The sequence below is a fragment of the Gadus chalcogrammus genome, chromosome 3 (genome assembly GCF_026213295.1).
Source record: "Gadus chalcogrammus isolate NIFS_2021 chromosome 3, NIFS_Gcha_1.0, whole genome shotgun sequence".
Taxonomy (NCBI): Eukaryota; Metazoa; Chordata; class Actinopteri; order Gadiformes; family Gadidae; genus Gadus; species Gadus chalcogrammus.
Window position 1 is genome coordinate 16,244,509 of NC_079414.1, and position 14,692 is coordinate 16,259,200.

General features: G+C 46.8%; 2 protein-coding genes across 2 annotated transcripts in view; one reads left to right on the forward strand and one right to left on the reverse strand.

Moving 5' to 3' along the window:
• Positions 1-159: 159 nt before the first annotated feature.
• On the forward strand, positions 160-4,227 carry ints12 (integrator complex subunit 12). Its single transcript, XM_056586298.1, has 7 exons — positions 160-347; positions 563-726; positions 996-1,169; positions 1,468-1,652; positions 2,052-2,211; positions 3,027-3,179; positions 3,409-4,227. Exons 2-7 carry the CDS (start codon positions 571-573, stop codon positions 3,967-3,969), a joined length of 1,389 nt encoding a protein of 462 aa, XP_056442273.1. The 5' UTR covers positions 160-347; positions 563-570; the 3' UTR covers positions 3,970-4,227.
• The window catches only part of arhgef38 (Rho guanine nucleotide exchange factor (GEF) 38), a 13,324-nt gene continuing 2,713 nt past the window's right edge, over positions 4,082-14,692 (reverse strand). Inside the window, exons 2-14 of the mRNA XM_056586296.1 lie at positions 12,910-13,088; positions 12,424-12,541; positions 12,112-12,259; positions 11,969-11,986; positions 11,651-11,850; positions 10,993-11,126; positions 10,721-10,825; positions 10,234-10,353; positions 9,372-9,794; positions 8,810-8,947; positions 7,591-7,792; positions 5,671-5,945; positions 4,082-5,218 (exon numbers count right to left, since the gene is read on the reverse strand). Of these exons, the coding sequence (XP_056442271.1) occupies positions 5,036-5,218; positions 5,671-5,945; positions 7,591-7,792; positions 8,810-8,947; positions 9,372-9,794; positions 10,234-10,353; positions 10,721-10,825; positions 10,993-11,126; positions 11,651-11,850; positions 11,969-11,986; positions 12,112-12,259; positions 12,424-12,541; positions 12,910-13,088 (2,243 nt within the window). The 3' untranslated portion in view covers positions 4,082-5,035. The remainder of the gene's footprint in view (positions 5,219-5,670; positions 5,946-7,590; positions 7,793-8,809; positions 8,948-9,371; positions 9,795-10,233; positions 10,354-10,720; positions 10,826-10,992; positions 11,127-11,650; positions 11,851-11,968; positions 11,987-12,111; positions 12,260-12,423; positions 12,542-12,909; positions 13,089-14,692) is intronic.

A 14,692-nucleotide genomic window follows, 5' to 3' on the forward strand; every position in this document is an offset into this window, starting at 1 on the left:
TATACTAAAGTGTAAAATAGTCCACGATAAATATTTAAAAAAAATTCTAGGCTACTAGATTAATAATTATTATTGAAGAATAATGCGTGAGATCAATGTTACATTTGTGAAATGGAAAAATAAATCTTATTAAGTATTTTCCGTTTCCTCCGGAGTTATAAAGCGGATGCACTGCCAGATGAAGACGGAAAAGCAGCTGAAGTGCGACTCACATCTATGGACCAAACCGGCTGATCAGCCCCTGGATTTCTGTCTAATGTCCGTTAACATTTAGTTTGTGTCCGTTGTAAATACTACACGGCTGTTGGATTCGTACCTTCTAATCACTTTCGTACGTTATAAGAAAGGTAAATGAACAAGGACGTGATAGTAATATGATGGAGTAGAGTGCAACCCTTTGTAACATCCCTATCTGTCATTGTGCTTTATCAGAGACCTTAACAATCCTGGACATTTCTGACCTTGTAGTGCCATTCTAATGACAAGAGGTGTTTAACTAACATGGCACTTTACGAAGCTTTTGAGTATAACCAACGCTTTATCATGCATTCTCCACCTGCAGTTTAAACCATGGCAACAGCCCTGAGTCTGGAGTTGGATCCGATCTTCCTCAAGGGTCTGGGTTTCCTGCACTCCAAGAGCAAAGACTCAGCTGAGAAACTCAGAGCCCTGCTCGACGAGTCTATGTCCAGAGGTAGTGATTCATCCTACCGATCATCGATAAAGGTATGCTGTACACACATGGTCTATTTCCTTGTTTATGTCATTCAATGCTATAAACGTTAACTTGCTTGACTCGACATTTCCTCTGTGCTATATGGTGTTTAATTTCCTGGTATGCTTTATTATATATTTTTTGTATTGGCCTATATATACTGTATATTGAATTTAGTCTCATTGTTATTAATGCGCTATAAATAACCTCAGTCGATATTTTGTCCTGTTTCTTGAAAAGTAAAAATCCTGGTACATTGTGTTTTATATTTTATAACTAGGACATTGAGATTCCAAAGGGGTCTGCGTCCAAGTTAAGCCTCAGTAAGCAGGACTCCAAGTCCTCGTCCAGTTCCTCCTCATCCCCCAGCAGCAGCAGCAGCAGCAGTGGCAGCAGTAAGTCCATCCACTCGGAGAAGAGCAAGAAGGAGGCAGAGAAACGCCCTGCCGAAAAGGTAATGCATTAGTAGTACATTAGTCGTGCCCGTGGGTAGGATGTTCAACTACCTAGCCAAAAGTAGTGGCTTTCCCCGATGCCTGCGGTCTACATGTCATGCAGGCACCCTTACCTGCTCCTTGAATGATCTGAAGTTAACTAAGTTGCTCTGGATGAAAGCATCCAACCAAAAAACGAAAAGCTAAATGCAACTTCACCTGCTTATATTCACAGGATCGACGTGAATCGACTTATAATGCATACGTGATGTCCGGGATATTGTATGTAACCATGTTCTTTCCCATGGGTTGACACAGATCAGGGTGGAGCTGTGTGAGGTGGAGCCTCCTAAAAAGCCGCGTCTGGAGAGGCAGGAGAGCCGCTCGTCGCCCATCACCGTTCAGACCAGCAAGGACCTCGTCCAGCCCAGCATGCACGACTACGATGAGACCAACGCAGACGACTTCGCCATGGAGATGGGCCTGGCTTGTGTGGTGTGCAGGTAAGGGGGTCACCTATTTGACTAACGATAGTTAAATCAGCTCAATCAGAATGAATATTTGTCTTGGTATGTTGTCACAAGGAATTCATACAAAATACAATTGGACAATTATTCCAAATATTTTATAGAAGTATATGGTTAACGCAAAATGGATCATTTAGATATATTAAAGATAAATATCAAGGCCCAGTCCCATTTCTAACCCTTACCCCTCCCCCTTTTTTTGAAGGGGTAAGGGTAAGGGGTAAGGGGAAGGCGTAAGGGGTAGAAATGGGATTGGGTCCAAGTACTTCCTCATTCTCAACAATCACCAGCATGCGTGCAGTGGATCATTTTGGAGATCTATTGATGGAACAGTTGATGCCAACGCCTTTTTTGTGCACCTGCCAATGACTCCAGGCAGATGACGGTCACCATGGGTAACCAGCTGGTGGAGTGCCAGGAGTGCCACAACCTGTACCACCAGGACTGCCACAAGCCCCAGGTGACGGACAAGGAGGTCAACGACCCGCGCCTCATCTGGCACTGCGCCCGCTGCACCAGGCAGATGAAACGCCTGGTAAGTCCTTCTCCATCACCGGACTGCGATGGGGTACAGGGTCGGCTTAGATCAGGGGTTAGAGCAGTTGTCTTGTAACCGATAGGTTGCTAGTTCAATCCCCAGCTCCTCCTAGCTGAGTGTTGATGTGTCCCTGAGTAAGACACTTAACCCTAACTGCTCCTGACGAGCTGGCTGTCGCCTTCCATGGTTGACTCTGCCGTCGGTGTGTCAATGTGTGCATTAACCGATGCAAGTCGCTTTGGATAAAAGCGTCTGCTGCATGCCCTAATTGTAATTGATGCTCCTACTTAGACCAGGGCTCAAGACTGCCACCTTTTATCAGGTGGTTGCTAGGTCTTTTCTTTAGAAGATTTGTATATAGATATAAGAAAAAGGGTTCTCCCCAACAAGTAGAAATGCTAGTCTTGAGACCTGTAGACTCTCCTTGTGTTCTGATTCCTACGGCTCACTCCGTCCAGTGGTTTCATGGGACAAACTTGGTTGAAAGCTGAATCAAAAGAGTTTTGACAACAACAACTGTGGTCAAAGTAATATCCAAAAGAATTGCAGATTCTGTTGTTAGTAGAGGGAGAGTGTGCTTGGCTTGTTCTTAGCCTCATCGGAAAAGTGCTTTGGTTAAAGCTCCGGACTTATGTAAATGTCATTTAAATGTATCAATATCACTGCTTAAAAGTGTGTGTGTGTGTGTGTGTGTGTGTGTGTGTGTGTGTGTGTGTGTGTGTGTGTGTGTGTGTGTGTGTGTGTGTGTGTGTGTGTGTGTGTGTGTGTGTGTGTGTGTGTGTGTGTGTGTGTGTGTGTGTTTTATTTTCCAGGCCCAGAAACCCCAGAAGCCTCCCCAGAAGTCGAGCCCCGTCGCGGCCTCCGCCGCCCCCGTAGTGAAGGACGCGCTGGTGAAGAAGACAGAGATGAAGTCAAAGACCGACGCCGCCAGCAGCTTTCAAGCTTTCAAAAGAACCGAGTTGAAGGTAGGTGTTCCAAGTGGTTTTGAGCTCTTTATAGAATCAATCAGGGGATGTTGTCTTCATTAACATACTATCTTATTCTTTATCTGGCTCTTGATTTTTTTTTAGTTAACATCACATGAATGATTTATATTTTCAATGATCCTAACCTTCCGATGAGACGATCCTGGGTTTTTGATGGCTCGATGTTCTACTTTTAATTGGAAACCTTCCTTCCCTTTTCCCCCCGCAGACTTCCGCGCCTGCAGCCAACCCCAGCGGCACCGGCGCGTCTTCCGCAGGCAGCGGCCTCACGGGTTGGGCCGCCTTCGTGGCCAAGACCACCCCTTCCTCCGTTATGTCCAGCACCAAGCTGGCGTCCTCGGGCTCCAGCACCAACGCCAGCGCCCAGAAGCCAGCGGGGCTGTCGGGACTGGCGGGGGGGACCAAAAACGGAGCGGGGGCCGCCAAACCGTCCGGCGGCGGCGGCGCCAACGGGGGCGGTTCGAGCGCGGCTCCGTCGAAGCAGCCGCCGCCCCTCACCCTGGGCAAGCAGTCGCTCAACCGCTCCTCCAGCGGGGAGGGCCAGGGGAAGGCGCCCTCCGGGGGCGGGGGGTCCCCGGGGTCGTCCCACGGCTCCGGGGGGAACGGCGGAGGGTCCGGGAGCAATGGGGGCGGGAACGGGAACAGCGGGAACGGTTCGAAGGCGGTCGCGGGGGACAAGGCCCCCACCTCGCAGGAGTCCCAGCTGAACGCCATGAAGCGCCTTCAGATGGTGAAGAAGAAGGCGGCGCAGAAGAAGCTCAAGAAGTGAGCGTAGGTGCGGAGGAGAGAGACTGAGCGCGGATGTGGGGAATGAGGGCAGACATTTTGTTTAATGATCCATCTGTAAAGGGTGTGACACCGTTCACGAGGGTGCTCTTTGTTTCTCGTTTCAAGTGCTGCTGGAGTCTATGTGCCTCGTTTGGTTTGGTCTAAACAAATGTTACCCGTGAATAACTATATTTTTTATTGACAAACTAAATAAACAAAAAATATTAAATAAAGTGTGTCGTGATTGCAGAACAGTATTTCATTCCATGCATGTCGTAATTATATAATAGAGAATCTTTATTTAGTAATTAACAAAATATGTGTAAGAGCAATATTCACAATATCACATATATAGATTTCATCATTTCAGAGTTTCACATAAACATTTACTTCATTAACGGGAGTCGATCACTTCATTTTATCCATTAGTATAAATATATTAACAACACTGTTTGTCACAATACAAAGTGCTAGGCAAAATTGCCCATATATATATCTCTTCTAGTCATAATCTGTCAAGACATGAGGTTTAAAAGCCAACACTTCTGGCCTGAAAGCTTTGATAATTGGGTTAGGTAATTTCCTCACAATATCCTTCACAAGTGAGGCCTTCACTATCTCACATTCATAATCGATAATATTTTCTATTTGATAAAACCTTTATAACAACACAATGTAATCAAGTGAAAACCAGTACTTCATGTTCAAATTGGTTGTTCCTTCATTCCCACATTCCCATTCCACACTTTATACTGTTAGGGGAAAAGTAAGGCAGGGAATAGGGGAAATTCTGACACAAATTATGTGCCGGAAATGTTTCGGCGTGGTTACATAAATTGGTGGCATCACCCCTTGACAGCTCACTTGCATGAAGAACCAAAATGTGCTGGCCGTCTGCATTGTACGAATCTGATGACAATGAAAATTGTTCCGCATCAGTTGAACACCTGTTTTACAATGCATTATGGATATTAATCCATTGCAATCCTTGACATTTCTGCAGCACTTCAACAAAGGTTACTATAAAGGGCCCAAGTGAATTTATCATGCCATTTGCTTTTAGGTTTTTAGGCATAGGACATCTTTCCCAGGTAGTTGGCGGGAACGTAGCCTTTCTGTCCGTGAGCCTCAGCTAGCCACCAGTCCTTGTTCCCGCCCTGGTCAGAGAACTGAAGGATCCTTACGTGCTGGTACTCCTGTAACGTCAACTCCTGCTCACAGCGTGCTTGGAACGCATGCACCGCATAAAACTGGAGAGGAAATAAGACAGAAAATAACAAAATGTCATTTAGCAGATGCCTTTTTCCAAAGGGTCTTAGAGTGCTTTTTTGTATACTTCAATGAGCATGTTGGGGTTCAGGCATCATGCTCAAGCGAGAGGTAGACTGCGGACATTGGGGTTCTACGAACACACCACTTTCAGGCTGTGAACAACCTCAGCACTATAAACTGTCCTGGCACCATAGCTGAAATGTCTGGGTGTACATTGGAGCTTTATACACCAGTACGTTCTTCACTGTAATATAAAGATATGGATTGATGGATTCAAATGTGGCTATTCTCAGTGCTTCTCTTCCAGTAGTCTTGCAATTATGGACACACACACACACACACACACACACACACACACGCACACGCACACGCACACGCACACACACACACACACACACACACACACACACACACACACACACACACACACCTGCTGAGGGTCCTCATCCACTGACTCCTCCAGGTCCTGCAGGCCCTCTAGCTCCCCCTGCAGGCCGGACAGGATGGAGCCGCTGTCGGCCGTGTGGAGGCTGAAGCTCCGCAGACTGCTGTTGCCGCTGCCTGACACAAACAGACTGAGGTTGTCAAAGTCCTCATCCACCAGCTGCTCCTGGGGCTGCTCCACCACGCTCTGCCCGGTCCTGGTCACGTCTCTCAAAGGGTTGTACTGCTTCAGGAAGGTGGAGTACACGTAGCCCTGGGTACCTGAGGGAGACACACACACACACACACACACACACACACACACACACACACACACACACACACACACACACACACACACACACACACACACACACACACACACACACACACACACACACACAAAAACACAATGACACAATTTGTTATTATCTGGATCAATAGGAGGAGTGAATGCTGATAGACTTTGTCACTTTTGCATTATATAGTTTAGCATGGACGGGTCCTTTATGCAAGGTTGACTTGTATAACAGTTGGTCGATGATACCTAGCTCTATCTTGTTTGGAACATACTTTATTATAGTTTAGCCACTGTGCAAATAACTTTAAATTAACTACGTTGCTGGTATTCCGTGCCATTATATAGGCCTATGGCAGAGGATAACCATTCCAATGTAGAACTGGAAGAACAGATTATATTACACAGATAATAATGGAATAGCCTAAATGTTATGTAAGAAGTTATGTTTTAAGAAGATATGAATGTGCATCTTTTTGAATCCCATTGTGCATCTGCATATCATTCAGCTTGATAACCCATGAGAAAACCTATTCCTATTTCCTAGACTGGGTAGCACCGCCCATTCTGCCGGCGATTTGAATTCGCCCTGCAGAAGGGTCTGGAGAAGAGCAACACGTTTCTTTCTGCTTCCGATCCGATTTTGCGGGAGCCAAAAACCGAGCTGGCTTCTCCCCCCCACCTGGCGCGCTATTGACTGGTTTAACACACAATGAAGACAGGGAAGCGGCGGCAAGCAGCCAATTGCGTACAGAGTAAGTAGAACCAGGACCGATGATCACGCCCCTTGAGCTGAATAAAATGAAAGCTGCTTCCCCAGACCAACATGCAATCTACGATTGAGCTTGGTCTGTCAATAGCCAGGCTACCTATTTCCTAGTCCTATTTCCACGATTGCAGAAGCAGAGGTTCAAAAGAGGAACAGTGACTCATTGAGTGCAATATCTAAAACAACCGTACGCTGCACAAACTGAACTCTCGGACTCTCAGGGGAGGGAACTGTATGGATCTACAGTTCCATCTACTTCCTTTCCAAAAACACGCAGCCATTAAGAGTTGCTAGTAACACATAAGGCCTTAAGGGAGCATTCTAATACTGTTTGCTACAGATGCAACCCTAAGCAAGCTGTTTGTTCCAACCAAGACGTAAGGATCTCAGGTGCCTTATTGAGCCACATAAGATATGGTGAGAGAGAGAGAGAGAGAGAGAGAGAGAGAGAGAGAGAGAGAGAGAGAGAGAGAGAGAGAGAGAGAGAGAGAGAGAGAGAGAGAGAGGAAGAGAAAGAGAGAGAGAGAGAGAGAGAGAGCGAGAGAGAGAGAGAGAGAGAGAGAGAGAGAGAGAGAGAGAGAGAGAGAGAGAGAGAGAGAGAGAGAGAGAGAGAGAGAGAGAGAGAGAGAGAGAGAGAGAAAGAAAGAGTGAACAGACGGTGTTGTGAAGCAACCATCTCCAGGCAAACAGAACAACCATGACATCAGCAAACCCCTTGGGAATTTGTCTTGCGTGTTGAGTTAACATATCAGTGTCAATAAGGGTATTTGCTTGTTTTACTAAAAAAAATAAGATTGTTGTGTAAAGGGTCGCAATGAATAAACACACACACACACACACATGCATACACAAACACGGACCTCCGGTGTGGACGAGCCAGCGGCTGCTGCTGCCGTGGGGGTCGCTGTCCTCCAGCAGGGCCACGAGGTCCCCCTCCAGCAGACTGAGGTCCTGTTCCTGGCTGCCGTTGCACTTCCTCTTCAGCTGGTAGAGCTGGGAGGCAGGGTACTCGGACAGCAGCCACACGCGGTCCGGCTCCGTCTGATGCTGCACCTCCTCCACCTTGACCAACCGGACACCAAAGCAGAACGGGAGAAACAGGATGGGCAGGGTTGATTTGGGTTTGGTGTTTTTCGGCCGGTGCTTGCGTTTTGGGAGTTAGCCTGTTCGCACACCTAACTGCTTCTATGAGGAGGGATCCCTCCTCAGTGGGGGGTTTCAAGGTCTCTTCTCTTTGGAATTGGGGGGTTATGAGGTGCCCATTAGAAGGTTTGGGTTCAGGTGTGTTTGGCTGTGAATCACCGGCTGAATAAATGTACTTATATGGGCTAGACAAATAAAATGACTTGACGTTATGTGATTTATATGGAACAAATGGCAGTGGCAGCCAATGCAAATCTATAGTGCAGTAGTTGGATTAGATCCATTCAATGGATCCATTAATAGATTCTCTGGATACATTCTCTCTTTATTGCGTCATCCTGAAGTTAAAGGTATTCTTGATCTAGTTTTTTAAACTAGAATGTTCTTCCACCTCTGCACCAACCAGAGGTGCAGGAGTGTATTACGAGAAATATATAATAAAAATACCTTAAGTTTTGTTTCTGGGTGTGTGATAAGAATTGTATATTTAACGCCTTATAATAGTGTTACACAGCTGAGGTAAGTTAAAGCACTCAAATCATACGTTCCTCTTTCAGCAGTAAAAGTATTCAAGTGCTGTCCCTTGTCTCCTGGTTGCTGTGGCCACAGCATACACTGTACTGTGTTTAGCTACACATGTATAGAGAAGTCAATGAGGGGGGGGGGGGGGAAGAAGGTAATACCAGAGGGCTTTGTTATAGTAATGACACTGAGAGCAACCAGATCCACTCTCAGGCACACTGCCCTGACAATAACAGAATGCGGTCCTTTGCACATGATGGCATTACAGCCAACCCCCCCGGAGGGTGATTCCCAGGGGGGTTGTGTCAGTGAGTTGCCATGTGCCCTCTGTTGTTCACAACTATCTCTGTGTGCAGTTCTCAGACTGAAGACTCAGATCTCCCTGCATGGCAACCCCGCCACAGCAGAACCTACCATGGGTTTCTTCTCTCGTTGGCGCTCAAAGCTGACCTTGCGCTCCATCATTTTCTGCGCATTGTCCTTGACGAAGGTCAGATTGTTCAGCTCGTCCATGAGGCTGTTCTGCACCTCGTTGATGTTCGACAACGGGGCCTGGAAAAAAACGAAAAAACAAACCAAAACCATGAGAAGATGGAAAACCTTTCCACAACTAATTGGTGTATGCTTCTGCTCTGACGTTGATGTGAGATTTCCCATCTGGTACATTATTAAAGTTTACCTATTATACCACCAGGTGTGATTGTGATTCGCCGTTTCAAGCTTCTTTTTTTTAATTCTGCCTCTTCTTACATAACAAGTGGGTGTGTCCACCTAGATGTGTGCTGGATCTACCAGCATACCCAGTGGACTATAGCAAATGATGGATGAGCTGTAGTTGCTCATCCATCCTTCATACTTCTTGGTGGACACAAGCCCACTCGTGACTTGTAACGGCTAATCACACGCTGAGGTCTGAGGTCATCCTATCTGGTGGTTGGGTCTGGTGGTGTTTTGTTAACGTGTGCATGGCCCTTACAGGCAGCTGGTGCTTGGAGGGGATGTTGTGCCGGGTGGTGTCGGTCAGCCCTCGGAGCAGCGCCACCAGGAACACCACACAGTTGACCAGGACGGTGTACGCTGCCGCGTTGAACCGCTGCAGCTCCTCCACCAGCTGGCCGTTCAGAGCCACGTAGTCCCGCCTGGCCGGCAGATGTGCGTCCGACACGGGCGAAGGGGTGGAGGAAGAGGGCGACGGCGAGGAAGAAGAGCGGGAGGAGGAGGAGGGGTTGGAGGAGGAGTAGGTGGAGGAGAAGGTGGAGTTGAAGGAGGAGGAGCGCTCCAGGCGACTGCAGTAGTCCAGCAGTTTGTCGTAGCGTTTCTGGATGAGCTTCTGCGGCGCGGAGAACATGCCTTGCAGGCAGGTCAGCGGGGTGAGCACCAAGCGCTCCAGCTGCTCTTTCTGGAGGGATGGTGAGGGTGGAGACAGTAGAAGGGAACACAGGTGATTACAAACACTCAAAGCACAACCCTAGACCCTCTCTTATTCTAGCTTCTGGCGGCAACGACACAAAAACTCGGCATATGCAAAAACCCTTACTTCTGCAACGTGGAGGAAGGAATTCATGCAGATTCAAAGTCAGTCAGACAGTCATAGGTGCTGGGGTTTTCCCGCAATGCAAAGACCCAATTGTTCAAGTCAACAAACCATTTGAAACGATTTTACAGTTCATTCGAATATATGCAGTTGAATGTGTTTGCACAGCACCTCTGCACTGCTGAGCGGAGCTTTTTCACAGAGCACATTATACAAAGAGAAAGGTTGCAGAAGAAAACAAAAAGCAGAGACACAGCTAATGGTTTAAACATTGTTTAGTAAATAAGCAGCCCGTCCCACTCACAAAGTGCTTATAGGGGTCTGGGGTGTTCTCGTGGTGTGTTCCATTAGTGATGTGTTTATGGGAGTCCTTCACTATGATCTCCAGGTCCTGGACATTATGGACCGCTACAGCCACCATCTCCTGCGGGTGGGGTTGGGGGGTGGGTGGAGGACATGGGAAAAGACGATGGGAATCTTTAAAGGGCTCCTATTTTACAACCGGGTGTGAGTGTGATTAGCCATTACAAGCTGTTTGAAAATCTGCCCTACCCAGTGACATAGTGACATCACAAGTGGGAGTGTCCCCCCGGATGTAGGACGGATAGATAAGCCTACCAGTTGCTACTGTCAACTGGGTAGGCTGGCAGACTGATCAATCATATCAGCATACATCTGGGTATGACACTCTCACTTGTGATGAAACAAAGTCAAAGGGCAGGGAAGATTCTGAAATGGCTTGTAATGATTAAAAGTGCCAGAACGTGTGGGAGCTATCGTCTGAGTAGTACCTGTGCTTGCTGCAGATAAAAGTGGACGTCCTTGACCAGTTGCTTCACCGCTTTCTCCAGGCTCCTGAACAGCTTCTCTTCCTTGTCGAACGCTTCGTCCTTAACCTACAGTTGATAAGGAATAATCAGCCTCAGCGTTATATACACACCTCTCTAAGGCAATCACCTGTACAGGGCATATACATACGTCCCGATCCGTTGTTAACCTTTAATTCAAAGCCGCCATGTTTACAGAACATAGTCAACGAGTGCAGGGGGAATGCTGCTCTCACCTGAGATTCGGCACCAGCGAGGATCTTGAGATAACCGGCGAATCGGTCGCCCTTCTTCCTGATGGAGCGGATGTTGATCTTTTGCAGTCTTTCTCTCAGCGAGCCTTCGTCGTCGGCCCGCTTGTACTTCATGACTGGGAGGCAGATAGGTGTTGGGGGGGAGATTGGGAGAGGGGGGACATTTAGGTACAGTGGTGTTGGTTTCACCCATTTCAATCTCAACACGTATCACAAACCACACGGGCCTTGAAGCAAACACATGTCTCCATTATCATAAGCACAGCAATAAAAAGGATCCTGGTGTTTGGTTAGTCATAATAAATAACACAGTTGTACAGTGTGATGAAAGTGCACCTCACACTACTACGCTCTGACGTGTGAATGGGCCTTTGGCTAATCATTGAAACGGCCCAACCCGTAGCCAAGCCGGCGTCTGGATATATAATCGCTATGATTTGTGTACGTGTGTGTATGTTTGTGTGTGCATAGGGGTGTCTATTTGTGTGTGCTTTCATAAATGTCGACCCTGTTAACAGCCTACAAGGGCCTCCATGCTCACAGCGATGTCTCTCAAATGCTAATCGCTGAACTGTATCATTGTTAAACAAAGGAAAAAATGATCATCCTCGTCATCATCATCATCATCATCATCGCTCACCGATATCCTTCCGTCGTTTGAACTCGTTGATGTTGACGTTGATGATCTTGATGGCGGTGTAGGCCTCCTGCAGAGGCAGGTAGTCAGGGTGGTCGTTGGGGGTGGCCTGCCACAGCTCTCCCAGCAGGAGGGGGTACTTCATGATCCTCTGCACTGGCTTGATGAGCAACGAACCCATGTTCAGCAGGTTGGGCTTCCCTCTGGTGTGGGTAAGGGTTAGGGTTAATGGCTACGGTTGGGTTATGCTTTATTATTATCTATTATTATATAATTTAGAAAAAAAATATTCATACAAACTTAACATAACATGGTACTTACTCAAGGTCATATATTTGCCTGGAAGAAAATGTGCAGAAATAGAATTGATGAGTTATAGATTCCCAATATGACTGTTTTTTTTCCTTGATATTTACAAAGAAAGAAATATACAGTTTGGTTAATGTTTCAAGGCGTCTTCTTACTTCAGAGATAGAATACATGTGTTTAAATGCTGTTTAATTTCCTCGTCTCTCTCGTAGGTCTTGAGAAGCTGGTTGGCCTCATCGTGGTGGTAGCAGTAAATCTTATAGACGTCCTCCAACGCTCCCTTGGCCTGGATGAAGATGTCCCCTATGAAAAAATAACATAAAAGAGCGTTGACAAGCCATACTTTTTTAACAGAAGCTTTAATCAAAATCCACTTCTAAATTCCAGATGCATGTCATTAAGGAATGGTGCCACTTCTTCCTCTGACTATAGAGGACCTCATAGAAGAGCAAGCAGAGAGTAATCACCAATGACGACAGCCTCCAGGTCGGGCTCCGCTGTGGCCTCCTGCAGCTGGAGAACCAGGGCAGCAGACACCTCACATGCAGCCTCCATGTTGGTGAACAGGCGGTCCACATCCACCACCTGGAGGAACAGACAACATGTTTACCTCTAATACTAATTTTAGTTTTTCGTCTATTTTGCAAATTTTGTTTTTTTAAACATATATACAAAATTGCAAGTAAGGGTTATGCATCTTGCTCAAAGCATCCTTGAGCATTGATGGACATTGGGGATATTGGGGGTTTGAACCCAGAAACATTTGGCTCAAACACCTGAGGCACTAGACATAATTCCCCCCCCCCCCCCACATCACTTCTATAAAACCGCTGAATCATTCATTGTTTCCTCATGGATTTTTGGATGGACTGGGGGACGGTTAGTGAGGTTGATGCTTCGACACTGAAGCACTACTCTAGGGATAACATCATCTAACGCAGGGGCCAGCGTACCTGAAGCTCCCTCAGGGGCTTCACCACCTCTCGCACGCAGAGCTCCATGTCCGTGAGGTAGTCTTTCTCCGTCTGCACCAGCTCCTGGATGACCTTCGCCCTGCGGCTCATCTTCCTGCAGCGAACCTCCTCCGAGTCGGGTGGCAGCGGCATGGACAGGGCGCTGGGGGTCATTTTCTCTAGAGGGAACCGAAGAGAAAGAGGAGAGAGGTGGTGGGTGAGGTGATGACATTCCAGAGGAAGAGGACTGCTGTCTGTTGGTGAAATGTGGAGTCAAAGCTGAATAGACACACTGTAAATAATAGAAGACAAAGAAAAGCATTGGGTAAGGTTTGCTTTATTAATCCCCAAGAATGAGAAAAACAGAGGGTAGTACTTCTAAGTACTTTTAATCGCATCCTAAATTAAACAGTTACGGATGAAAATAGATTCAGTTGAATGTAGAATCACCGGCTCGGTGATTCTGCACGCAAGACTGACATACCCTAGCCTACAATCACCTGACTCCTCCGCAGAAATTAATTTCATTTGACTGAGCGCCAAAAGGCCTCATTTAAGGAGCCAGGCAGGTGCAGCAGCCTGTCAATTACTCTGCTGCCCTAATCTTCCCCTGGCTGATGCTCAGTGTTGGCATAGGGGAAGGGCAGCCAATGAGGTGTGCTTGACGAAAGCAATGCTTCCACTCCTGCTAATCGCCTCCACGTGCCACTTCCTCTTTTGGAAGGGAGAGAGAGATGGAGAGAGAGATGGAGAGAGAGAGAGAGAGAGAGAGAGAGAGAGTGGAGAGAGAGAGAGAGAGAGAGAGAGAGAGAGAGAGAGAGAGAGAGAGAGAGAGAGAGAGAGAGAGAGGTTCAGAGTCGTGTCGTGTTACGGAACACATCGTCACGCTGCTGTAATCTGCGAGTATTCTATCTGCTGTGAGACAGTGAGGAAGCACGACGGTGTGTGAAAAAACACAAACAGGCACACACATGAAAACGGGCATTTTGCAATGTGCACTATCTCTGCACAGGTGCAAAACCCAGCAAGTTCATCCCCAGTAAAAAAAATTATCACACAGGCACACACGCATTAAAGTATTTGAGTGTTGTTTTTTTGTACAGCTAAACATGGCTGATTGATTTGTTTTGAGTTACTCAATATATTCCATTTAAAGCATTTAACACAGCATACTTTACTTACTTCCACTAATGAGAAAAAGTTATTGGTTGGGGGTCAGGGCTGCCCATAAACCTGCAGCTTGCGACTTTAATGCTTCAGCAAAATACATTGTGCAAGGAAATTGTAATTGACATGCATACACACAATGCAAACAGTACAGAACAGGTACAGTGTAGATTCAGCTTTCTGGGGCACATTCCTACCATAGATCAAGGTGATCTGGCTTATGCTAGGGTAATGGACGGGGTATAGCTTTTCAATGTGTGTGTAGAAAGGAACGTTCACCTTGATAGGAGCTCCCATGAAAGTGGATACAGGGCCTTTCACCGCCCGGCCCATTCAGAAGGCCCTCGAACGGAAGGGCCCGGAACACAAGGGTCTGGCTGTATCGTGTGTCCAACGGCGAGCAAATAGGAAATATTACACCTTGCTACTGAGTTTCTGATAGCACACACTTGAGTGAGTTATTTATCTATGTATAATATCTCACCGTGATTTGAGAAGGAATGGCCCTGAAAGAGTACCACTGTGAGGGTGGCCATCAGAATACCTTGTTGAACTATTTATATTCAACATAAAATGTAATCCAGTCGTAAAGCTGTACTTACATTATATGTTTATT

Bases quoted from the DNA above. Each gene is read 5' to 3' on its own strand.
- ints12 (XM_056586298.1), top strand. From the start codon at position 571: ATGGCAACAGCCCTGAGTCTGGAGTTGGATCCGATCTTCCTCAAGGGT. The intron at 1,170-1,467 runs GTAATGCATTAG...GGGTTGACACAG, and splicing joins AGAAACGCCCTGCCGAAAAG to ATCAGGGTGGAGCTGTGTGA. The intron at 2,212-3,026 runs GTAAGTCCTTCT...TTTATTTTCCAG, and splicing joins CCAGGCAGATGAAACGCCTG to GCCCAGAAACCCCAGAAGCC.